This window comes from Aulonocara stuartgranti, assembly GCF_965226115.1.
Source record: "Aulonocara stuartgranti genome assembly, chromosome: 5".
NCBI classification, from domain to species: domain Eukaryota; kingdom Metazoa; phylum Chordata; class Actinopteri; order Cichliformes; family Cichlidae; genus Aulonocara; species Aulonocara stuartgranti.
Genome location: NC_138943.1, coordinates 11,938,049 through 11,964,369, shown reverse-complemented (window position 1 = coordinate 11,964,369; position 26,321 = coordinate 11,938,049). Strand labels below are relative to the sequence as shown.

Sequence of the window (26,321 nt, the reverse complement as noted above, 5' to 3'; positions counted from 1 at the left end):
CTGTGAAATTCGATTGCAATGAACTGGAAAAAACACATATGGAGACTGATATTTTTCAGCTTTTGTAATGACTGGCTTGACAAATAAAATAAGTTCTAATGTTTTTATTTTTATGGATTGTTTTCAGGGGTTCTTTAACTTCTGAGGCTGCGTATCAGGGGTGCTCTTCTAATAAGCCACATAGGAGGCCTGAACTATGGAAATGAATAAGACTCATCATTCCCTAATGTAACCTCGAACACTGTCAAATAACACAAAGACTTCATAACCTGTTAGTTTGAGCCTATCAGGATGGAGAAAGAAACAAATATATAACATCCTTAACCAGATTTAGTGCGATATATTTGCATGATGTTGTAGATATTTTCAGAGTTCTAACTTTGCAGTTTGAACTTTAAATGCATGATTAACACGTCATGAATCTGACAGACTCTTCAGGTACTTTACTTGTTTGAACTGCAGATTCCCTACAATGTCAGCTTCAAAACCTGCTAGTTTTCAGTCATCTTCTCGTTCTAGAGGAAAAAATAAAAACAGGTTTTTGAAAAAGTATGCTACTGTACTGCAGCTTTAGAAAGGATCCTGCATCTGCAGACTGTACCAAAGGGTGGCTCACGCTGGATTACCGTGGGGACTATGAAAAGAAAATAAAGAGGAGTCAAAGGAGCTTGCCAAGAAAAGCGTCTGGACTTCTTTAAGTTACTTGAAGACGTTTCACCTCTCATCCGAGAAGCTTCTTCAGTTCTAAGGTCAAATGGTGGAGAGTCCCAGATATAAACCTAGTGGGAGTAATTGAACATCCCTCTGTGGGGGGATACTCCCACTAGGTTTATATCTGGGACTCTCCACCATTTGACCTTAGAACTGAAGAAGCTTCTCGGATGAGAGGTGAAACGTCTTCAAGTAACTTAAAGAAGTCCAGACGCTTTTCTTGGCAAGCTCCTTCGACTACGATGACCTGGATGACTGAGAACCTTCACAGACAAAATAAAGAGGAGGTATTCTAAGAACTCTTAACCATTTAATTTTGATGTAATTACATCTAAAAAAAAAAAAAAAAAAAAAGGAAGGAAGAAGAAGACAAATTAAAAAACAGGGCATGTGACATTACTAGATACTTTAAATTCCACGTGAACCAAAATGCTTTTGTCTTTGAGAAAACTTAACAAAACCAGCCACTGGTCAGTCAACAACGTAAAGACGAGAACTGTACAATAAATACATTTTTTTATGATAAGAGATAAACGTTTACATTTTTGAGGTGACTGTTTTGAAGAACATTTAAGTTAACCAACGAGAACTTCAATGAAAAGAAAAACACTGTTAAAGAAGGCATGGTGTGACACGAAGAGACAATACAGAGCCATCGCCAGTCGACTTGATTAACCCCCCCGCCCCCGAGCTGTGGTTACATACTGCACCTGCAAGTTTGTTTCACAAGTTTTTGCACAAGAATAAGCCATTAACAGCAAATGATGTGCACACATGACCTCTGGAACGCAACGCTTGCCCGTTCCTTTGAGATAAATCATCTGTGGTGCAAAGCGACTGGCTTCCCCTTCTGATTTGCTCTTTCGGGAATCTCGAATAACACACGACAACAATCAAATACTTAGGCTGCATACATACTGTGTGCGCATTATCATCCTAGATGTGCTGGATACCAGACACAAGGCCCCGTGAAGGAAGAGAATTCTAAAAGATTAAGTAGCATTCCTCAAAGGGAAATTCTGATATTTCCCAGCTTGTGTCTTATTCCTCTAATTATCAGCAGATTTCTTGTGGAGATTTGAGAAGCTAAACACTGCTAAGAATGTAACAGGTCAGGGTACGAAGCATGAATAATTACAGCTCTGAGTGCAAAGAAAAAAGCTTTAAAAACGACTGCAGCAGTGAACTGCAGAGCAGCTAGGGTGCAGCGCTCATCTCCATTAACTTTACAGCTTTAGTCAATAAAAGTGTGCACGGTATTTACCCTACAAGTTTAACTTTGGGATTCTGAAAGTTGCAGACGCTAACCCTAACTCTTCAATAAGACTCTGAAATTTAGATCCAGACTGAGTAATCCCAGAATTTCCCTTTAAAGAACAGCATGGCATCATCTAATGATAAAATCCAACACTTAGATTTTCAAATGTTAACCACTTTCCAAAAGATAATCGCCACACTGGAAACGTGAAGTCAAGATAGCGTGCAAGTGAGGCTCACAAAAAGAGAAATGAAAGCAATTTTAGAGGCACTGGTAAGCAAACAGTCACTTTTTGTTAACTCTCCATTTGTGCTTTGAGGGATGATTGATTGACCTTTAGGGATAAATGTAGCGATTTGAGCAGTGGTACCTTCCGTTACTATTGGCTTCTGAAGATAATGCACATCACCAATGCCGTGTACGCATAAAAACAAAAAGGAAAGACAAACAATAACATGACCTAATAAGGAGATGTAATTGAACATCTATACAAAAAAATACTCGCTAAATAAGGCATTTTACTTTGAATAATACATAATGAAACTAACAGAAAAAGAATGTCATATTTGGTGAAAGTTTGGCAAAGCAAAAGAAAAGTATAATAAATTATATGTAGCCACAAACTTGTGACAAGGCAACAACTATGTTTGTTTTTTTTTCCCCAACAAGAAATGTGACCTGTAAGGACGAAACAGAGTAGAAACTGCTCCACCACAAAATGTGTGCGCATGCATGCACACATACACACTTTCTCCCATTACAGCACACTCTCGCATACACACACACGCACGCACGCTCACACTCACGCGCACACACACACAATGGAAAGTAAAAGACCACACTGAAACAGGTTAACATTCACAAAAAGACATTGTGCAAAAATAATGTTTTCATATATGAAAACAAAAAGAAGTGAAGTTATACGTTACATCAGAAACATCTGACATTTACCCCCAAAATACACACCCTGTCGTGAAAAGACTGAATAAAACCAGCAACTTGCATCCTTTTAATGTACAGTACAGTCTGTTTGATACAGAAAAAAAAACTGGGACTAAGCTCTATGCAAAAATCCTCTGCGCATATGTCAAGTATTCTTCCCCCTAATGGAGGAACAAAGTAAAGACAATGAAGAAATCAATGGTGCGCTTAAAACAAAAAAACAAAATCAGCAATATACAGCGATAGATTTACATATTTAGAAACTCTTAGTATGAACTGCTATTAAAATTAATGTGACGGGGGAAAGCCAGAGTGATTCATACTACTACCATATCCCTCCTCTCCCTATTTTATCTGTTCTTCATTCTTTAAAAAAAAAAAAAAAAAAACTAACAAAAAGAAAAACAAAAACCAGACTGTTCCCTTTCCCTGGACAGATGATCGACACAGCACAGGTAATCTCTTTCTGAACACACTAAGGAGAAAAACAGGAAAAGGACCGACTGATGCTACAGGTCATGATTGTAATCATTATGCAGCATCATTTTGCACTGTTCCTGATGAGATGCTGGTTACCTGATTTGTTGTAAGTAAATGCAATTTAGGACTTGATGAACCCCAAGGGACCAAAAAAAAAAAAAAAAGAGCACCTTCTTTTCCTCTACTCTCCCACAGCCCTCCTCCCCACTCCTGTGTTTGCAAGACAGGATATCACATCTACCTCCTACTGCCCCCTGGTGGCCAGGATGAGCTTAGGGTTGATGTTCCTGCCCTTTCATGTTTTCTGATTAGAGCTAACCACTTGAGGGGAAGGGAGGGAGGTGGGGGTCTCCCAAAGTGACTTTGTGGCTGAGTTAAAAAATAAAATTACATGAGCTAATAAAAGTAATAAAACAAATGAATCTCATGATTGTTCCTTGCCTTTATAAAGAAAAGCAAATGAGAAAGCATATGCCTAAGCCTCTCTTGATAGCTGTTCAGAATTTCTGCTGTACTGCTGTTGTGGGAATCTGGATTCATAATCTAGTTCGATTTATCTTTGTGATCTACTTTATGGAGGAGTTACTGCAGCAGCAACACAATATTAAGAATCATGATAACATTATAATTAAAATAAAATATGCATCTAAAGCATGGAGAACTTGCAGAATATCTTAAAGTTAGGATTTAACATTCGTGACTGGGATGGACTAACCTGGCTCGTATTTTGTGATCTTCTAGTTAACATTATTCTCACAATTTTGTTAACTTTATTAGGTATAAAACTAGTAGAGACAAATTAATTTCTTCTAATTTGGCAGCCTTTTTAAATGCACTAAACATACTTTTATTCAATAACGCCCACAATCATATCAACGTGATTTAGATACATTTCAAAAGGGCTACTCTCTAAAATCTTTGTGGGTCTGTTGTGTTTCTGCAGCAGACACTGGCTCTTGCATATTTAGATACTTAGGTTGTTTTTTCTGTTACTATAACTAGGAAAAGGTGTTTTAGTGTCATATCTGAATGACTGTTCTCCTTTTAGATTAATCTAGTCGGCATGAACATTGAACATTGCACAAATTTCCCTAGATTTAGTGGAGTGTGTCAAAACACAAGATTTAATCGCTCCCCCGCATGAGCTTTTCAGAATTTCCAAACTGTGGTGAGAAAAATAACTTCGGAAAAACCACTTCTGGCAGCTGTGCCCCACCTTCCCAGTCATCCTTGTGTCCATACAAACCAGGCGAAAACCAAAGCTGCCTGTCCACCTTGGCTCACCTTGAGCCTAAAACGGTATCAATACTACGGTCAGAGTTGCTCTTGGTCAGGCCAGGTTGCATTCGGTGTGTGTTGGGTGTGTTCCTGTTGAGAAGTATCCCTCCCGACTCAGTCTCAATGGAGAATGAAGGAGAACACTACAGAGAGGATCATTTTTTACACTAGTTTTCTTTGTATACAATGAATGAGTGGAGAGGGTGGGTGGGGTCTTGGTATATAAACATGACCGAGCTGAATATAATCGTCATCATTATTAGTCATCATCATAATAAAAGTCTTTACATGGACATTGACTGACAGACACGGCACAAATTTTACACTGTTGCTCAGCTGAGAAAGGAGAGCAACAAAGGAGACAGGAGGAGAGAGCAGGAAGTGGGCTGTCCTTCAGGCCTCTGCAGTTCCTCTCCTCTATGCATCCTCTTGTTCCACTTGTCTCTGCTCCTCAGTGTCCTGCTTCTCCTCCTCCTCCTTTGCCTCCTCTCCTGTCTCCTCCGATCTTTTCTCATTGTCTTCTGTTGCTCCCTCAGTGTGGTCATTGGAGTCCGGTTCCTGGGGCTCTGAAGACCCACCCTCTGCATTCCCCTGCCCAGTCTGGAGCTCGTCAGCTGGAGTTGGGTCTGGGTCTGAAGCTGAGGTAGAGGGGATGGAGGGAGATGAAGAGGTGCCTGGGTGGGAGGTACCACCAGCCTTATCTGTACTTTCTCTCTCCTCTCCATCTCCAGTTGCTGCCTTCTCCCTCTCCTCTTCTCGCTCGCCTTCTTCTCTTCCTCTCTTCTTTCTCCTCTTGGGGCTGCCTGGAGAGCTATCAACTGCACCAGGGGGCATGGCTGGAAGTGCCATGATGCCACCATGTGGCAAGAACATGTGTGGGTAAAGCAAACCGTGGGACATGCCCGGGATTAGGAAAGGGTTGAAGGTAAGATGGCTGCCAGTGCCAGCTCCAAGATGTGCAGAGCTGAGGTGGGCCCTGGTGGTGGAGGTAATGATGGCTGCTGCTTCTGCCGCTACTGGTCGTTTGTTAGCCTCTGCAGCGCCTTTCTCCTCCCGCGTCCTGTCCTTTTCGCCACCAGCAGCAGGGGCGCTGCCCTCTCTTTCTGCAGGCGTTGTCGAAGAAGGGCTGGCCGCCTCAGTTGCAGACGGTGCAGTTGTCGTGGTGACCTTCACAGCAGACGCTGAAGAAGAGGAGGAAGTCGAGGAGGAGGAGGAGCTGGGATGAGGAGAAGGTGGCGGTGGCGTGTGTGCCATCATGGTGCCAACGCTGAACAAAGCATGCTGTGGGATTGCAGCCCCATGGGGGTGTGGGATTCCATGCAGCATCATGGGTAACATACTCAGACCATTCTTGGCATCTTCGGCAGACCCCCCAGCTCCTCCCGCTGAGACAGCTGCAGGGAAACCATGCGGGAATCCAGCTGCCATAATCCCAGAGATGGGAATTCCAGGGATACCACTGCGGAGACTTTGCATGGCCACCATGGAGTCCATGCTGCCAATCAAACCACCATTCATGAAGAGAGGAGGACCGAGACCCGGTGAGGAAGAGTCCGAGACGGACAGGAGAGGTTTAGGCATTTCGCTGCGAGGTCGACGTCCACGGCGGCGGGAACTTGGGTCCTTGTTGACGGGTTCTGTGAGGATCCGAGAGAACTTCCCTTCAGGAAGGAAACCCTGCAAGAGGAGGCCATGAGACAACACATTAGTGCACAAGAACAACTGGAACTGACAAAGTATCGCAGGTAGAAGAACAGCCATAGGAAAATTCAAAAGGACAATTAAAAGCATCTTTTTTTTTTTAGTCTTTCACTGGTCTGACACTCCTGTGAGAGTAGAGATGACGCTACATCTCTTTCCAAATCTACTTGCTTGCATACTTGCATTTTTAGTATGGCACCAATTGGTTGTTTTAGCATGAAAACTATACAACTAACTGAATGAGAGTGAAATAAGTTTCAGCGCAACAGATTTTCAAAATTTTCAGGGCTTTCACAAAAACATCCTAAAAAGTGGCAGTAATTACAACTCATGCCTGATTCTCTACATCAGAAAAAGATCTGTAGCTTCTTATGTCAGCCTTCTGCAGTCTGTGATATCCTGCTACACAGGCTTGATGTGCATGGCATTTCTGAGGAAATGTTACACTTGGGGCTCGTTGTCTTTTACAACTGATGTCAGAGAGGGGCAAAACACACCCTGTTGACATCCAATGCTACACAGTATCATACTCACAGAGTGTTTGACCACATCAGCCCAGTCTGGAGCCACATAGTATTCCGAGTTGGCATCCAACCATCTAGAGAGCTCCTTTATGGCCGGAGCCATAGCACCACCAAGCTGCAAAGTAGGAAAACCAGCACAGTGTAGTTGCAATGATATCAAATTGTATGTAGGCTTTTTCTAGCTTCCCCTACTCAAAGGCAGCCTGTATTATTGGTGGACAGCAAAGCGCCACCAAACTGCAGCAAAGGAAGCAATAACACAGCAATCCTTCTACTTCCCATGGCTGAACTTTCATTGGTTCAGTTTTATGTTTTAAAATGAACACTTTTATTTGATTTTTGTGTTTCATGTATTTTATATGCGTGTCTGTGTGTGTTTTCTACCCTGCGTCCAGTGCCGCGGTGCACAACTGGGACCCTCTCCTCCCCCGTCAAAGAGTTTATATCCAGCTTGGTGGGATCTTTACAGCGATGCCTCCTCTGTTTGGGACGCTCTACAAAACCATGCAACAGACCTGCACCAGACTGCACAGTAGCCAGGGAGGGTAGATGGGGAAAAAGGTTGTAAGTGCCAATTAATCTGAGCATAAAAGAATAAGTGCTCAACTGTAGCCTCAGCAGAGGACATTCCAATACAGAAAAGGCAAAATATAAAGAATACAACACAGCAGGATTTAGAGCATTACAATCCTAGAAATCCTCGACTTACATGAGCAAATGCCGGCAGATCCATGGTGTAGCCTGGATTCTGTCTCAGCCACTCAATTAGACCTTTGCCGGCTGCCTCTCTATCAATGGCCACAATCTCTGGCTGAGGAGGTGTCTGGGTTGGGGTGGGAGTAGAAGAGGAGGACGGTGTGGGAGGACCTGCAGGTCGCTCTGAGGGAGAGGGGGATGGCGAGGAGGTGGAGGAGGAAACAGAAGAGTGGCTGATCACCTCAACCCGGCCCTGTACATGGAGAGACAGACACATATAGATAACACAAGATTTACTTTCTTCTTTCTTTTTTAATCAACTTTATCTTTTGTTTTTTGTCCCCAAAATGTTCTCGGTGGTGCTTCTCTTTCACTCTGAAGTAAGTGCAACTATTCTAAATGCCCTTACTCTGAAAAGGCCCTCCTCCCTCTACCCACCTGTGATTCAGGGAGGTGCAGTCCTCGGCTCTTGGTGAACTCAGAGTACAGAGCTTCCACATTTCTCCTCCTCCCTCTCCTCCTCCTCATTGAATCATCTCCCCTCAGGCTCCCGTTAACTATTTGTCCTGTTACCGGATGGATGAGCCCCGCCTGCAGAATTCCGGCCATGTCGATTCCCACGGGGCCTGGCAGCGGGGCCGTGATGGGAGGTGGCGGTGGTATCTTATGACTGCTGCCCGCACCAGCATTGAGGTGGCTGATTCCTGGTGCAACCACAGCTTCATTTGTTCCAATGCTACTCGTGGTGCTTATTTCTCCTGAAGACTTGGTCAGATCTATGGCTGCTTCTTGCCAGCCATTTATCAATATGGCTCCTGTACGGTGAGAGGGCGGAGCAACCACGGGTGCTTTATCACTACTGGAGCTTGTGGTAACAGCAGTGTGGCATGACGATGCAGATTTTCCAGCTAAAACCTTGGCAGCTGCCGCAGCAGCGGCTTCATAGTCGAAAGACCTCCGACCTCCTGCTCGTTTGAGCTCAGGGAGGAAGGCAGGAGCCACAAGCCTCTCCTGTAACAGAGGCAAGGAGGTAAGGCGCCAAGCTCCGCGCCCGCATGCGCCGCCCCGCGGCATGTACTGTCAGGGTGGACAGGGTGGGTGAGGGGTAGACAAGAATGGGAGAGAGATGATGGCTTTATTAAACATACATATGGACTGAGACACAACACAGTGGCGGCTGTCAACTAGACCTGGGTAAAACTGTTAGATATTTAAAATGTTTTTGTTTGTTTTTTTCCTGAGAGTGAGTGTGTCATCTTTGGATGCTGCTTCAGGCACCTGACAAGTTAACTTGTTTACATCTGAAAGTATGAGACACGGAACAAACAGCTCATAATCCATCTGTTCGCTGGCCTATGGTGTCAAACATTTTGTAAACAAACCTCTTGGTATAAAAACGCTGAAGGCTAAGCAGCCAGAATATAAACTCAAAGCAGAGACACAAATCTGGTCATTATTCTCACTCTCGCATATATGAAATGTGTCTTTATAGATATATGACAACTTGCCCAAGTCTAATCTCCACATTTATATTATCAACAGTACACATTACTGAGACAGGAAACTTCACAATAAGCAACAAAGCAATGGTGTGGATTAGAGGTGCCCAGTGCTAATAGTTTTATTTATAACTATTGCAGTTATATTTTATATAGAACATAACAATGAAGAGTTAAGGAGACACATACAAACAAACAAAATCTTTAGCAGAAAATGAAAAACTCGGTCAGACTCATGATGCATTTTGCAAAGACCTGGTCAGTCAGTTGATTATAGTCAGTCTAAAGTCAGCCTTGTTAGCACTTTAAGCAAACTGGGCACAACTTGTATGAGCCATGGCATGGGAGAGATAAATGCTGACAGATGACAGATACACCGATATGTGCAACAAAGGGAGTTAATATATACATTCACTCTTCGAGTCTCACCTTAGGTAGTCTTGTGAGAGGGGGAGGAATGGAAAATCCCAGTGCAGGATTCGCCTGCTGCACCCTGGCCTGGGTTGGGACAGAGCCCGAGGCCGTGGTGGAGAGAAAACCTGCTCGGTGTTGGTGGTGCTGGGCTAAACTGTTGGCCAAGCAGGAGTTGGCAGCCAGGGCGGCTGGTGAGTCATACTGCTCGCTAGATGAAGGCCACTTCCCCTTAAGGATGGCGTGGCAGATGCTGTCCAGGCGGTTGATGATTACTCTATCCTACAGGGGCCATAAAAATAAGCGGAGAAATTAATTAATAAACACGAATAACTTAATTTACAAGAAGTGTACCAAGTGCCACAAAATTTAGCTAAAATGTAAAACTCATTTTGTCTTTTCAGACTTTCTAAGCAGCGTCAGCACTGTCCTCTAAATGAAAGCAGTGAAATTGCCGGTGAGAACTCAAAACAGGGTATTTTTGCTTCTAATCGGCAAAAACGAAAACATTTTCCTGCAAAAGAGGAAGAGCAGAATTTATAAAAATAATTATTCTAACTTTACTGTCAAAAATGTTTTAACCACGGGAGAATCAACGTCTACTGTTAAATATTTTGTAAACACATCACTGAGAATGTTACAGTAATAGTTAAACATATATTTTACCTTTGGCCACTCAGAAAATGAGTACAGTGCTTTCTCCTGTAACAGCTGAGCGATGGTTGGCTCTCTGGTTTCATGAAGGCTGTCAGGAATCTCACACACTGAAATGGGAGCTGCAAACCTGGGGCTGGCAGAAAACCCTTCAACCACAGGCACTGTGCAAAATGGAAATGGGTTAAGTACAAACAAATGAATTTAAGTGTGAAAGGTGAATTAACTTCATGAAAGTCTCAGCATCCTCACCGGGTGTACTGGGTCTCTCCTCCTTTACTTGGCCTTTCAACTCTGCACTTTCTGAGGTTTCTACTAGGCCATCATTCTGCTCAAGCTTTGGGGTCAGGACTGTGCTATCTGCCTCCAACATCTCATGTTTTGTCTCAGTTTTGACCTCAGATAACGCTGTAAACCCAAGGACCTCTGGCTTGGCCTCAGGTTTTATCTCAGAACTTTCTGGGTAGCTTGTGAACCCCAGACCCTCAGCCTTGGCTTCAGGCTTGATGACAGATGTCTCAGGAAAAGCTGCTAACCTCAGGTCTTCAGGCTTTGCCTCGGTCTTAAGCTTAGGACTCTCTGGATAAGCACTAAACCCCAGAGCTAATGGTTTGACCTCTGATTTGACTTCGCTGCCACCTGCATAGGCTACAAACTGAAAAAATTCAGGTTTAGTGTCTAAATGCTCTGGCTTCATACGAAAGCTCAGATCTTCAGGTTTAGTCTCCAGTGTTTCAGGTTTAATCGGATATTCTAACTGCTCTGCTTTGGTCACCAATCCTTCTGACTTTACGGGGTAGGAAAAGAAACTGGTGTGTTTGACTTCAGAGCTATCAGGGCAAACATCCTCAATAGTCTGTGTCTTGGTATCTTCAATCTTGACTGGTAGCAACAATTGCTCTGGTTTCTCCTCACCATCGGGTAAATGAGAAAATTTAAGGTCAGATGGTTTTGTGTCGATGTTGTTCACAGGCAGAGTTGAGCCCATTTTGATTTCATTTTGATCGAGCAGGTTATCTTTGCTGTCCTGATCAAGGGAGAATTTTAGTGCGTTATTCTTACAGTCTCTGCTGCCATCGGGCAAGTTCAGGTCTTCGTCTGAACCCTTGCAGTGTGCCATAGAGGCTTCATTTTTGGCTTCCTCCATGCTGTTGCTCTCTCTGGTGGTTTCAGTAGAGTTTGATGGTTGTGTAGGGGATGACACAGAAACAGAAGGGCAGGAGAGCTGTCCAAAATGCGAGTAAATGCTACCCAACTCCATCTTATTGGTTTTGACATCTAGTTGTTTCAAACCCTTTTCTTCCTCCTCATCACAGGGTTGTACAACCGGAACATCAAACGGAGAAACATTATCCTCTTGCCCTTCGGAAATCTCATCTACCTGATCTGCTAGATCTGTGCGACCCATCAAGCTGCCCTGTCTAGACTTTTTTGGAATTCCTTTCATTTGCACAAACTCTTCAGTTGTGTTGCACATCAATGCTTCAGTGTCAAGAGAATTTTCAATAGACCGTTCCTCCACCGTTTGGTACAAAATCAACCCCTCCACCTCCTCCGTAGGCTCTTCAATAGATAGGCTGCCCTCCTGTTCGAGCTTTCCAAGATAAGAGTGCACGTCTTGGGGTGAGTCCTTTTTATGCTCTGCTTGGTCAAAGCGACCCTCGAGGTCTTGAGACATTTGGATAAAGACTTCCTTCCTCTCGCCCTGTTCTCCAAGGGCAGACTCTGATTCTATCCCTTCTAACTCTGGCACTTCCATGGGTGGATTCAAAACTCCCAAACTTTGGTCTGCACCTGCAAGCAAAAAACATTGAGATGTAATGTAGGGGACATAGCAGTGGTTGGTGTTATCTCTTCATTTTTTTAATCCTCAGATTGGGGCGTAAAACATTAGACGGTTTAAAGTTATTAAGAGGCTTTGCCATAGTGTATACGGCCTAAAGAAATCTTAAAACATCAGGACATTTCATTAGCAACTGATATAATTTATGATATATTAACATGTATGTATGACAGCAACTTGTACATCTTTACAAACTGAATATTTGTGATCATTCCTGGAAAAAAAAAAAAGTAGGTTAAATACTATGCTCAATATTTTCCCTTTGACATACCTTGGTTTGGATTACATTCCTCTCCTTCCAGATGTTTGTCTCTTTGTTTTTCCACATTCTGTTCCAAGGTCTCCCTTGACAAGTCTTCAACTTCTTCCTCCTCCTTATCATCAAACTCAAAGCCGGTACTTTCCTCCCGATCATCTCCATCCTCCACAGGATTAGTCAGGCTCTCAGAGACATCAGAGTGCCCCAGTCCATCCTGTGGCTCATGGGCAGTGATGTCAGACAGAGAAAGTGGAGGAGGGGGTACGTACGGCAGAGGAGGACTTGCTGACAGGTCCGTGTGATCTGCACTCGGTTCTTCATTCACACCAATGTCCTGGACACAAAATATAAGTGTTAGATTTATTGAAGCCTAAATGGCATTGCTCATTTTGGCAATAATATAATACTACTGATTATTAACTTTAGTTTACTTGTATAATGATGGTGTGATCAAGTCGCAGCTTTCCAACATTTAAATTGATTAAAAAAAAAAGAAAAACCACACACACACACACACACACACACACACACACACACACACACACACACACACACACGAAGCTATTCATCGCTGCAATTAAAAAAATACTGGCGACACCAGTGCTACCCCTCAAGCTCCTAGTAGACAACCTATGGTATCAATTTTAAAATTCTACATCACCTTGTTTTCAAGTTATCATATTCACGAGATTTTCAGAAAACTTGACCTTTGACCTTGAGGTCGAGGTCACTGAGACTCAAATTCATCCCAGATTTTTAATCAAAACATTTGTGAAATGAATTTGAAACTCCTATGTCGCCTTACTCTAAAGTATTACATTCACAAACTCGCGTGTCCATGCCGCCTGCAGGGTGACAACAACATGCCATCAGCCTTTTACGGCTGAGGGGTAAAAAAGGAAAGATGTAAATCGCACGATGTGAACATAATCTATAATGAACATTTCCAATGTCATAAAAATTAACATGCTATTTTTTTAACATTGATGTTAAACTGCAGCTAAAACGGCCATCTTTGAGAAGTCTTTCAGAATTTTCTCTCAATTATTACAATTTTTTTTTTTTTTTTTTTGCAAACTTTGCAATATTTTTTCTTCTATTCGACTGTGCAATAATCACTGTGCAATAGACTCACTCAAATGTGCAATCCACTGGTATCCCTATTTATCCATATTATATATTCTGTATTTATATATGTGTATATATGGTATATTTATGCTTATATCTTTACTCTTATTCCCCTCTATTGTATCTGTAACACGCAACTTCTGTCGGTGCTGTGCTACTAGAAACTGAATTCCTGGAGGAACCCACCTGAGGGATTAATAAAGTTTCATCTAATCTAATAGAATTTGAAAAGATGCCATTTTAGAAAATAATTTGGCAAATACTTGATAAGTGCAGCCCTTAGTGTTTGGCAAATGTGTTTTACAGATCTTAAAATGTAAAATATGCAAAATCCAATGAATAGTTTCACTTGGAGCAATATGACCCTGACAAACATCAAAGATCAGCATTCATTTGAGCTTTACTGAAACACAACCCGTTCATTGAATATACTAACCGAAAGAAGAGGCAAAGTGTCAGCAGTTAACAATGCAGCTGAGCACTTTTGTGTTTTCAATATTCCCTACAACAGATTTTCCCCTTTACTTTTTCCTCTTTTGTTAGAGCAATTTTTCCATGTTTATCTACCGTCTGCCCCACTGGACACATTGCATTATATTATTTGAGCATTAAGCCGATAATATGAAAAGGGTTTCAGATTATTGTTATCTTGAGGGCTGTGATCACAAAGACATTTAAGATGATTTTAAAATTCATTTTATATTTATTTTGTAAGATGGCACTGTTATCCAGAGGGCACAGGCTGGTGAAACCAACCTTAAAGAGCATGTAACTTGAGGACAGTGGCTCAACAGAATCGCCTGCTGATGGATGGGAAGGAGGGGATGAGGGCGGAAGGCCCAAACACTCCTCCAGAGTTCCACCTTCCTCCCCTCCTCTGTCTCCCCCCTGTGCCTCCTCATCCTCCTCCTCCAGGAAGCCCGTCTCTAAGGTAGAAGGACCCAGGATTGGATCAGATTCATTGAACATATGGTGAGCAGGACTAGTGTGGTCCGTACTGTCCCAGGGAGCCTGCAATACAGAAGTGTAGGATGTCAAAGCACAGAAATAAGAAAACCTATGTGAATAACTTGAACTGTTAAATTTCAAATGGTTAGTTGATGACCAAAAACATTTTTATTATATTTTTATTAACCGAGTAGGTGTCATAACGTCAGATATTTGCTATATCAGACAATAAAAATGCTTAAAACATATAAATTATAAATTTCCTATAAATTCAATTTTTTGCTTAGGGCAGAAACAAAGCATCTCATGCAGTCCATACAGTTGACATTTCAATCACAGACATAGTTTATTATACAAGTCTTATTTAAATATCAGAGTAGTTATCTCAAATAACACTGCATACCTGTAACTGATCCAGCTCCACTGATGGTGCCATCAGCCCAGTTTCCTCAGACGAGCCCTGCTCACCAACGAGCACATCACTCCTTAGTTTTGAATCCAGGTCTGTCCCACCCACACCGTATGAGTTGAGCATGCTTTGACCTCCTGCAGCTGAGTTAAAGGGGAAACCGTTGAGGGCATCTTTGGAAACCTTTCCTCCATGTAAAGAATCTGCAGACATGGTGTCATGCTGTAGCGTGCCCAGCTCCAGAGTTTCATCCAAAGGTGGACAGTCAAGGAAATCTCCTCGAGGGCCAGGAACTATTCCCAGACTTGGTGAAGCTGAATCATGAGCATCCAATGGTGGAGGGTGAAGGTGAGGGTGAGAAGAAGAAGAAGAGGAAGAGGAAGGAGAGGGAGCAGATGGAGGTATAGGGTGTTGCGAGTGATGATGATGGTGGTGGTGATGAGAGGATTGGTGGGGATATTCAGGAGGCTGAGGAGAGTGGCGACCGAGTCCCGAATCGTACAGACAGCAGTGAGGATGAGGAAGCTGGGGATGAGATGAGGAGGAGGATGAGATGCCAGGATGAGTCGCCAAGCCAGTGTGATGAGGGTGATGGTGGCTTTGAGGATGAAGGTGAGCAGGGTGTCCCCTGACATAGTTCCTGTGAGCCTCCAGGAAGCTCAGCTGAGGGTCGTTGAGGATGTAGAAGTCGGTGCGGCTCAAACCGTGGCGCGCTGCCCCAATAAGGAGGTCGCGGTCGTGTTTGCCAGACTCCCACCATACAGGGAGGTAGAGCGAGGGCCGGCACAGCTGAAGACGGGCTGAGAGTAACGGATGGCGGAGAACCTGAGAGAGGGATGCAGTTCAGAGACCAAGCTACTTTCTTAACCGAATGAAAATGTCTACATTTTATCCATTTTTATATTCACATAGTCAGAGAGATGGTCAGGTTTAGTAGACAGAAGTGTCGTTCTTTTGTTTTATGCTTTCTGGACAAATATGTTTTGACCCTTGGCACTAGACTCCCCAACACAACTAGCGAGTTAGCTGTGGGCATTACCTCAGCCCCAGTTTTTAGCTGTGTAACCTAACGCATGATAAACAGTCTGACTTATAAACAGTTCACACTTTTGACCATGTAGAAAATGTCTAAATGTCTATTCTGAGGTTAGATATGACATCATTTGTAGGGAGTGTCTTTTTTTAATGACTTGTATACAGGTTCACCGATGATTCACTTTTTTATCTTTAGCCTTTTTTTGATGATACTGAAAAGAAGGGAGCTAAGGAGGGACAAATGAGGTTAATTTGAACCCCTCTAAACCATCAACACAAACTCAGAACAGTACAAGCAAGATAAACTTTGAAGTCAATGTCTAACAGAGTTCCATCGATGAAAAGGACGCTATTTGTTATTAAGCTTTGTTTCTTCAAAGAGCCCACCTGCTCTCTGATCTTGCGCAGCAGCTCGATGCGGTATAGCGTCCTAGCTGCTCTTTCTTCTGTCAGAGGCTCCACAATCACAGCGGGATCCACCAGTCCTGGGAGACGCAAGAGAAAGGGAGGGGAAGCAGAGAAAGAATAAAAGGATGAGAAACGGAAACAGTGACAGTCAATGTTGGCATAGAGACAGTGGAGAAGGCAGGAAAAATGCAGACCAGAGTAAAAGGGATGGAGAGTATTAGTGTGTTCAAGAGTCACTCCTGTCTTTAAATGATTTTGTGTTTTATCCTGCGTATATACAGGAGAGTAAGTTATGTGTAAATTATATGTTAACATGCAATTTGTAGTTAAATGAGTTATAAAAACTACATCTATGGAGGCTATTTTACTAGCAGGGGTCAGTAATGTTCCCAATGACGAGGTCCTCAAAAATGATCTGCAAGTTGACACTCTTATGACAAAGTCTAAACGATGTATTGTTTAACTGTAGGCTTAAGAAGTGTGGCTGAAAACCAAAAACCTGCAGTGCCCAGAAAACATTAACTGGAACATGAAGCTGAGCAATAATACAAATTAGCAAGGGTTACCCTGTTGATAAACTAAGTCCATCACAGATGTCAGTAACAACCCCAACCGGCATATTTATCATAAACAGTACCTTCTTCCTTCCTGGGTGGAAGCTTGCATGCTGTCCTGCACATGTTCACAAAGGAATTGAAGTATCTTTCCAGACTCTCATCAGTCTTCCTCTCCAGTCTGGCAAGAGCTCTGAACTGGGACCAGTCAAATGCCTTCCTCTCCGGGTCATACACCACCCCAAATGATGATACTGTGCGGTAAAAATCTGCTTGTTCTCGACGAGTCCACCTAAAAGGTCACAGAAAAATACAAATGACTGATAAATACATATACTGAGAAACTGCATATAAATGCATGTGAAAGCAGATGCGTTCGTGTCTGAATGAAGATGCCGAGCAGCAGAGCCACAAAGGTAAGATTAAAGTATACGACAAAAGCTTGGTATCTCTGTCTTATGTCAAACATTTCTACCTTCTCTGCCACTCCAGAAACAGAGGGTCAGGTTCTGTAGCGACCACAGAACACCTTCTTAAATCTTCACCCAGCTGCCAAGCCAGTGGCCCACCAGCGTGATGACTATGAGCAGCTCCAGCTCCTCCGATTCCCATGCCAACGAGGCCATCGTGAAGCATAAAGTCATGCCTGAGCAGTGGCTCGCGTCGTAGTGTGAAGCGCTGGTAGGCAGTGATGAGGCGACGTAATCGGGCCGTCAAGGCGGGGCCTGTGGGCCAGAGGGGCCGGGCTTGGACAACATGGAGAGCTGCCACCCCGGTCCCGGTTCCTGTTGTCGTTGTGGTGACCAAAGTTCCATCTTGGGTGCACAGGTCACCTGACATCTGAGAGTCTGGAGAAAAGCCAGTCAGAGTCAGCACGTTAGATCCTTCACACACTGGATGTGTTTGAAGGTATACAAAAAAAAGAAGCATCTAAATAACCACTTATCATTCAGTACAAATGTGTGTCTATGTGGATAAAGCCTGCATTATTTATGTATTCTCTTATTTTGTTCAGCTCAGAGGGAACGTGAGGGTGTGATCCTATAAAAACACAAGGACCAGAGTATATTGCTGTCGATGTGTTTCTTCTCTTCTTCGTTTCTGTGTCACAGATATATGAAGAGCACGCGTGAAAGCAAAAAAGCAAAAAAGCCACTGCAGGCAAGATGAAGCATGCCTCTCCCAGGATTGTACAGACGTGACTGTGTTTAGTCATTGAAATATTAAAAAACTACTGCAAAAGAATAAGAAAATACATTTTCATATCTCTGATTCACAGCTTGGTTATTGGCACCGGCATCACCTCTCAACACGCTTCACTCTCGTTCACTGAACCACATCTTTTTCTTTCTTTCTCTGTATGTCTTTAAATAATAAAATGTTGTGTTTAAAAAGAGTAATCAACAACTTCTGAATATTATACCTTTAGCTACTAATACTGCTTTTGGTGGAGAATAAATAAATACCTCAATTTCAGAATTGAAATTAAAACTGTAAAATGATGTTTCCATACCAACTTTAAAGGAAACATGTGATCAAATATTTGATTCAAATAGAAATCAACACTGAATCTAGTTAAAAAGAGCATCGCAGCTTTCCCTTAACAATGTGTGTCACTGCACTTATAATACTACAACAAAGATTTGAAGAAGCAAGCCTCATTATAACAATTATCCAAGTCCTTAGTAGAGCTCTAAGGAAATCAAGACTTCAGTGGAAAAATGAAATAAGTTTTGATGGGAAATGTCGTGTTAAAACACCTCACGTCAGAACAGAGTGAAATGTAATCGAGTGGAGGGAAATTACTGTATTTCAAACCATTTGAAAGAACGTCAGAGTAAGAAAAGAAAAAGTACAATTTGAAAAGTTAGGTTAGCCTTTAACAACCCACGAATGCCAAGAAATTATAAAGCTATCTATTAAAATTTGAATTATGTGTATGGTTGGTCCTTGAATGAGTAGTGGAACTCTTCATTTGGTCTTCATATTAGTATGTAACACTTGTAACTGTCTCACCTGGACCAGTACTGTCTGGCTTGTCTGATGTATCGGTGCTGGAGCAGGTTTCCTCTCCCTGTGAATAACACAAAACACACAAAAAAATAAAAAAAAATAAATCACAAAAATCATCTTTTCTGTCACCTGGCTAAAAATATATACCTTTTTATTTCTTTATTATCTGTTACTGTTATTAGCTGTTACTTTTATCGTTGTGCTGAATATTATTTTTTTGTATCACATTTTCTTCTGTTGTTTTAACTCCATCTTTTCTTTACCTTAATTTAATATTTTTTGGTTTGTTGTGTATTTTGCCTGTATTTGTGAATATTACTATATCATGTCCTTTATCATTTTCTGTTTTTTGTTTGCTTGTTTCTTTTGCCCAATAATTAGTAATTGTTACAGCTGTGGCTCTATCTGACCCTGATTATTCCTTGTCTATGCTATTATCCACCGTTTTTCTACGACTGTAGAAAAACTCTTTGCTTCTGAGGGTCTCTTGAGTGTCCCTCAGAAGGTGTCCTCCTGAATGGCTGGCCTTGTGGGCTTACGTGTTGATAACTGTGCTGGTTAATATCCAACACAGCATCTTGCCATTTAAAAAGCCTGTCAGCACAGTACTCTCACGACAGCAGCAGCATCTCAATCCTGACCGAGGTCTCAGTCAGAATGGGCACAGTTCTGTGAAAAGGACTCTAGAGTGTCCTATGATTCAATAGCTTGTAAAAAAAACACTTTTAGAAGCAACGATTTAAAGTTTTCTGTATGACTTTATAAGTCTCTCACATCAGTGTGGAGGAATTTCAGCACAGTTTGTAGGGATGCACTGCTCTCTTAATACTCTATGGCAGGGGTGTCCAACTCCAGTCTTTGAGAGCTACGGTCCTGCAGCTTTTAGATGCATCCCTACTCCAACACAGTTGAACCAAAGGGTTGGATTACCTCTTCAGAATGCAATCAAGTTTGGCAAAGGCCCAGTAACAAGCCATTCATTTGATTCAGCTGTGTCGGAACAAAGATGCATCTAAAAGCTTTGCGGGCCACTGCAACGCAAGGATTCTCCTTCTTTTCAGCCAATCCCCATTAGATTTGCTGGTGTGTCTGGTATTATTGTCCTTTTACATCACCTGGTCTCACATGATTCATATGCTCTGCTCCCCTTACCCCTAGATCAGGGTGTAAGAGTAACAATTCTTCTATACAATAAATCATTCTTTTAGAAGGATTCTTCAGACTGGCCAGTATAATTCTAATTAAAATCATGATACAGTAAGAATATTAAAATTATAGAACAGTGGCAGCTGCCAGTAGTACCCCTTAGTCTCCTAACAGATGCACCCGGGGTATGAATTTGAAAATCCCGTGCTGTTTTGTTCTGAAGTGATCACATTCACAAGATTTTAGAAAACTTGACCTCTGTGACCTCAACCTCTAAGTCAAAGATTCAAAGTCATCCGAGATTTTTAGTAGATGCACCTATGGTATCAATTTGAAACTTTTATGTCGCCCTGCTTCTCGAGTTATAGCATTTACAATCATGGATGTCCTGGCTGCAACAACGGCAGTACCCCGTCAGCCGTTTTGGCTGAGGAGTAAAATAAATGATAATGAATGCAATACCACGCTGTTATTAAACTATGAACTATTGAAATGGACTATATGATCATATCACAAAGACACATTCCCTGTGAATGCCAGGTTTCTACAGATTGACAAAAACTGATCTTAAGCCAAAAAATATTTTTGGAATTCATGTTTTGAGATGGTCGACAGCTTTTATATTCACAGGTTAAACTTTCATTTTGGAGTTTATGTTAGTCACGCTGGACTTGCCAAATGAAACCTGACTCAGTAAGCAATAAAAACCTAGAGATGAGATTTTTGCATTTGGAAAACATTATCTGTTCTGCTGTCAAATGTATTAGAGCGTTTAAAAATGCACCATTAACTCAACCATTTTATTTTAATAGTACCTAGTAGCCATGCAAGTATTCAGCTTGCAAATGTCCAAAACGTAAAGAAATTCTTCCCTGAGGCAATTTTAATCCCCCTCCCCCATGCAAAATTACTTTTCCTTTTTTTTTATAACACATTGGAAGAAAGTATTCAAAGAAATCTCAAGTTGTCTGTGGCATGGTGCAGAGCGAGAGAGGAAGAGAAGACAACAAAAAACATATCACTAATATAGTCTCAGGAGAGCTTTTACTTCACCTTGCTGCTCTCGTCTCTATCTTCTCCTCCATCTGGTTTGTTTTCAGGATCATCCTTCGTCTCCTCAGTTTTGCATGCGCTGACAAGAGAAACAAAAACATAGAGGAGAAAAGCGTTAATAACAATATCCTAGTGAGCTTCTACCATATACGACTGGGCAACACATGTAAGGACAGAATTCGGGGGATGAATTAGAGTAAATGTGCAGTCTAGGACAACAGATTAAAAAAAAAAAGTAAATACAGGCAGGAAAACACGATGACAGAAGAAGAAAAAGATGTTAACGAAGCACAACAACAAACAGCCTGCCAGATTATGAGCTGTGACAATGTGATAAGATGTAAAAAAAACCATTTTGTATGGCACACGTGTGTGTGTGTGTGTGTGTGTGTGTGTGTGTGTGTGTGTGTGTGTGTGTGTGTGTGTGTGTGTGTGTGTGTGGAGTGATGGGTACTGTAATAACAAAACAGCTGAACATGAATTCACATCTTCTTACATTTTGTTGGTGGCAATTTATTAATGCAATGAAGAAAAACAAATGTGATTATGAAAAATAAAACAAAGCCTCACTGAGGAGTCACATCACAGGCTCCACACAGATCTGCTTTAGTTTCCTTATGCTGGTTTAAATTGTTTGTTTTTTTTATTTATTTCCTCTTTTTAGTTCTTCACAAATTTCTCAAAAACCCAGTAAAGAGCAGAGTGGTTATTCTAATGTCTGATATTAGTTATAAGCTACTATTGAACTGCTGTTCAATGTTTTGGTGCACAGCATATTTCAAAATTTGCTAATGAAAAAAGACAGATGGGTCTCTGCAGAGATTTGATGTTTGTGGCATATGTTCATGTTTTTGAATGTGGGTTGCTATTTCCATTGTGCATTTTCACAGGGAGGAAATTAATAGTTTTTCCCTCATGCAGATTTTGGTTGGGTAGACGCTATGGCGACATAGTTAAGCATTTTATTTTTCCCCCCTATTTGTCAAACAGGCAAGACGATGTGAAATTTTTAGAAAATCACCCTTTTTCTAATTTCAAAAATTCACCTGCTACTAACCATCACGCTGGCCATTCAGCTGCCTCTCCGGAGTGAGAACTACTGTATAGCAGCAGGATACACTCTGCGAGTCAGACTGTGAGTCTGTCGCAGGGGTTTGCAAATGACTGTCTTCTAAATCAAATTATTTAATCATTTATTTAAAATTCTGCACCAATGCGATTCCAATTTTACTGGGGAAAATGAATTAATGAATTCACTGAAATGAATTCAGCACATGGGTTAATTAAGGGCACTTCTTAAAGGAAAAAAAATTAAAAAGATAAAAGGGTTTATTAGCTGTGAATAAAGAACTTCTATTCATCTTGGAAGGAACTTTCCTGTAGTACCAAATTTTCTTCTATTTTTTGTAAAGACAGAAATGAGAATTCATGTTTAGATTTTACATTATTTATGATCACTTGCATAAACTGTTAATGAATTAAATAAGCATTGTTCATGATCGCTCATGGATTTTTATTTCCTCAATGTATTTTTAGGTTTCTGCAAAAGTCCTGAAAAATCCTTCTATGTATAATTGCTGTTTCTTTTGGAAGGCTTCCTACCAGCATTTCAAAAACTTTTAACATCCAAAAATATCACACCTGTGCTGTGTGTGTTGTAGATTCAACATAAAGCAAAAACTCCTCGGGCAGCAATAAAGAGAAGTATTAGCACACAAAACACTTTCACACCTGTGCAGGTTCTGCATGGCCACATTTCCTGTACTACTGCTTCTGCATGCACAATTTCATCCTTGTAACATCGTCTCCCTGCATTCATTTATTTTCTCCTATCCTGTTCTCAAAGCTCTGTAGGAACCCTGCAGAGTTAACATTTTGAGACTAGAAGTGCTCTGTAATGTCTGTCCTCTTACCATTGCTGGTATGGATTCCAAAATAAAAAAAAAATAAATAAAGTGTGCGTATGTATGTACATATATGTACTTGTGTGTGTAGATATATATGTATGTATATGTATGTGTGTTTGTTACTTGTAGTTATTACTGCCTGTTACCTGTGGTAATGCAATTTATAATTTATATATTCTGTATTCAGTTATGAAGGCTCTAATTGTTGGTTGCGAGCTGCCGCTTAGATGCTTGTATCTGCCCGGGGCTGTTGATGGGTCTGTATGCAATGATGGGCGTAGCTGCGGGAAGTTTATTGTTTTTTTTTGTTGATGAGTGAGTATAGGGGTGGGATTTAATAAGTTTTCTTCGTCCCACTCCTTTTTCAGGCAAGTTTTGTTTTTTGTTTTGTGTATTTTATGTTCAATATAGGTATTTGTTGTGCCTGAAAATGAATAAATAAATGAAAAAATGAAATGAAAAAATCTTCCTGCTACACAGTCGCTGTGCTCAGCTGGGCGCAGCTTCAGGTTGAACAGGTAACAAAGCGAACGACAACTTCAATTACCTTCAGGAAGTGGATCAAAGCTTCCTGTTCAAATGTATGCGTCTAATCTTCACAGCGCTACCATTAGCCGAGGCAGCAGCAGCACCCAGAAAATAAATTTCCCACACTTTTCTCGGTCGTCTATTTCTCTGGCTCACTCCCTCTCTGACAGGTATTCCTTCGCGGCTCCTGGCAGCATTGCTTCTTCTTGCAAGACTTGCAAGTATAGTGAAACTACCAGAAAACATTACTGCTGAAGCTGATTTTAACAGTTCTTATAAACTGTTCATGGGTATGGTGAGCCTAAAATTGAATACTTTATGATAATGTCCTCACAATAGCTGTGAGCGTGTTAGTCTGTAAGCTATATGAAAAATATTATCTGGTTGTTATCACCATAACAAGCACCTTAATTCCACCCTGTGCATTTATAATTGTATGTCTACGTGCTTTCAATCTTCACACTCAGTATGTAAAGCAGGTGTGTGAGCGGGGAGGTGACAGTGTAAACAAATACAAACAGGGAACAAGAGGAGACAGGATGTGTTGGCAACCTGCTGTGAACACTACTACCAGCAGTACAAATAAATATATAAATAAAAGGCGATGACTGGAAGAAGTACAAAGAACTGCTGAAGATCTGCAGGGAAGCTAATTAATGGCCCTGTGCTAAACAAAGAAGTTACTGAGGGTCAGCTGATAGAAACTGAGGTAATATCAACAAAGAATTTGTTTTTAATATGCACGACCAAAACACGGTGTGAGCTGCCACAGTAAGTTTTTGAGGCCTTTTTATAACGTGCTGAGAAGGGTCCCTGTGCCAAAACGATCAGTGTGTTTAATCATCGTTTCACATACCAAATCTAGTACGACGTACTCATATAAACATCTCATTGTTACACACACAGCAAAAAGAAAGACAAAAATTACAACAAACAGAAGATGATAATGTTTCGAATTTTCCCGAATACCCGAAAAACCTTTTCAGCAATCTATGAACACAATCGCGGTGGTCTGCTGTGTTGGTGTTTGTCTCCGTGTACCTTACCTGTCAGCGACGTCAGAGGCCACCTCTCCTCCTGCTTGCTCTGAGGACAGAGCTGTCACATCAGGCATCCCCACTCTTTCCAGAAAACACAAGTCTGGATCAGCACGCATTGCATTGTACCGCTCATATCCTGTCAGAGGAAAAACACTTTTACTAGTGTGAACAAGTATTTGAGGCAGCAGGACGTTTGCACATTGTGTATGCATGGAAAAACAAACACTTAATAAGTTAATAAACAATACATTATATCAGTAATGGAGCAATTATCAGCTGTTTTTTTCTTGAAGAAAGATTAAAACTCCATTATCATGTTTTGCTCTGCAGCCTTAGTAAGCTCAGCATAGCATGTTATAGTGTAGCAAGAACTAATATAACAGTGAAGTCTGAGTGGTGTTGGCATCTCCGAAAACATTAGAGCACTTTTGCAAATATGTGATGTTTTGATAAATCAAACAGATATTTGAAGTTTACACAGCACCATTCTCTCATAAAAATATCTTAAAAGTTTATTTTGTGACCCAGAAAGAGCAATATTTCAAACTCCGCCACTCTGCATTCCTCCGCCACTGCCTCGTTTGAGACAAAATGGATTCTGGGATATTGCATTTCGTCATTTCGAGCTGATTGGAGACCAAAACAGCCAATCAGATTTTTTTTTTGCATCCAAGTCTGTGATTGGCTGGTTTTGTGGCACAAATATAACGGTGTACAGAAAGAGTTGAGCGCGCACGGGCAGAAATGTTGAGAGCGCAAGCAACACATTGCGAGCAAAAACTGAGCGAGAGGGGCTGCTATTGTGTGCGTGTATGGATAATAGCAAACACTGAAATGCATTTTCTGCACGCAGCAATGAATTTTGTTCATTCAAATTTAGCTTTTCTTCATTCAAAATAAATTTCTCCTCAAAATGCAACACTTGCACCTGCAAATTTTTTTTACGTGTGCTCACTTTTTTTTTTTTTACGTGCACTCAGAATAGTGGCACAAAAATAACGCCACAGTCAGTTACCATCTAACAAGCATCAGTCACAAGGCAAACGTATCTAATATCAACTGTTGTGAGTGGATGCTCGACATTATTGGTAGTTGATGTGAAATCAGTTACTTAAAACCTATTCACTCAGTCCTAGAGAGCAGTCAATGTCCCCCACTGTAACCACTGGTCTCTAAGGAAAAGTGTGTTTTCCGGGACAGGTTGGCATGTGCTTACTGGAGGTTGCAGACATTTGCTAGCTAGAATTTAGTCGCAAAGAGGTGCTGCACTGAAAAACCTCCTTGCTTTTAGTTGCTAACAGGTTGTCATGGTCATCAGTAGGTTGCACAGATAGTCCCAACTTGTCTCCAAAACAGTTGCAAACTACTGTTTGGAGGTAAATGAAAAGTGCAACACAACCTTCACTTTGAATCTGAATCTTCCCCGTTTCTGGTTTGCATCACATTTTTTCCAGTTTCACTATAGCTGGAAGAGTAAATGGCAAGTGTTTGCAGAAAGTTGGCTTCTTCCATGCAAACTAGAGTCAACCACAGCAATCTGCTAGTGAGCAAAGCATGCACGGTTAGGTTTTTGGTGCAGCTTTCCGACTGATTGCACCTGGCAACAGCGAGCAACCAATCACCAACCTGTTGGGGGATACACATTTACAGGGGACACAGGGGACTGCAGACCAGTCTCAAGGTCTGTATGACTGACACCTAATATAAAAACAACGGGATTGTCTACTTAATTAATTACTTCTTTCACCCAAATTAATAAATAAATCTAAAGCTATATGCACACAAGGGTTGATATGCTTAACCATCCCACCCAAGAAAAGTCAATATCTGGGAAACATATGACACATATATTCCTTTCCAATGAATGTTGGTAGGTGTCCAGTGATATTCTAAAGC

At 41.5% G+C, this 26,321-nt stretch overlaps 1 protein-coding gene across 7 annotated transcripts in view; it reads right to left on the bottom strand.

Moving 5' to 3' along the window:
• Positions 1-1,001: 1,001 nt before the first annotated feature.
• chd6 (chromodomain helicase DNA binding protein 6) overlaps positions 1,002-26,321 on the bottom strand; it is a 94,928-nt gene continuing 69,608 nt past the window's right edge. For all 7 annotated transcript variants that reach the window (XM_082534404.1, XM_082534403.1, XM_082534406.1 and 4 more), the window contains 17 exons: positions 24,432-24,561; positions 20,951-21,029; positions 18,755-18,812; positions 17,214-17,586; positions 16,822-17,030; positions 16,164-16,261; positions 14,736-15,566; positions 14,141-14,395; positions 12,269-12,590; positions 10,407-11,948; positions 10,167-10,318; positions 9,519-9,782; positions 8,029-8,667; positions 7,604-7,843; positions 7,279-7,419; positions 6,905-7,009; positions 1,002-6,346 (listed from right to left, as the gene is read on the bottom strand). In XM_082534404.1, the coding sequence (XP_082390530.1) occupies positions 5,087-6,346; positions 6,905-7,009; positions 7,279-7,419; positions 7,604-7,843; positions 8,029-8,667; positions 9,519-9,782; positions 10,167-10,318; positions 10,407-11,948; positions 12,269-12,590; positions 14,141-14,395; positions 14,736-15,566; positions 16,164-16,261; positions 16,822-17,030; positions 17,214-17,586; positions 18,755-18,812; positions 20,951-21,029; positions 24,432-24,561 (6,698 nt within the window). In that variant the 3' untranslated portion in view covers positions 1,002-5,086. The remainder of the gene's footprint in view (positions 6,347-6,904; positions 7,010-7,278; positions 7,420-7,603; positions 7,844-8,028; positions 8,668-9,518; positions 9,783-10,166; positions 10,319-10,406; positions 11,949-12,268; positions 12,591-14,140; positions 14,396-14,735; positions 15,567-16,163; positions 16,262-16,821; positions 17,031-17,213; positions 17,587-18,754; positions 18,813-20,950; positions 21,030-24,431; positions 24,562-26,321) is intronic.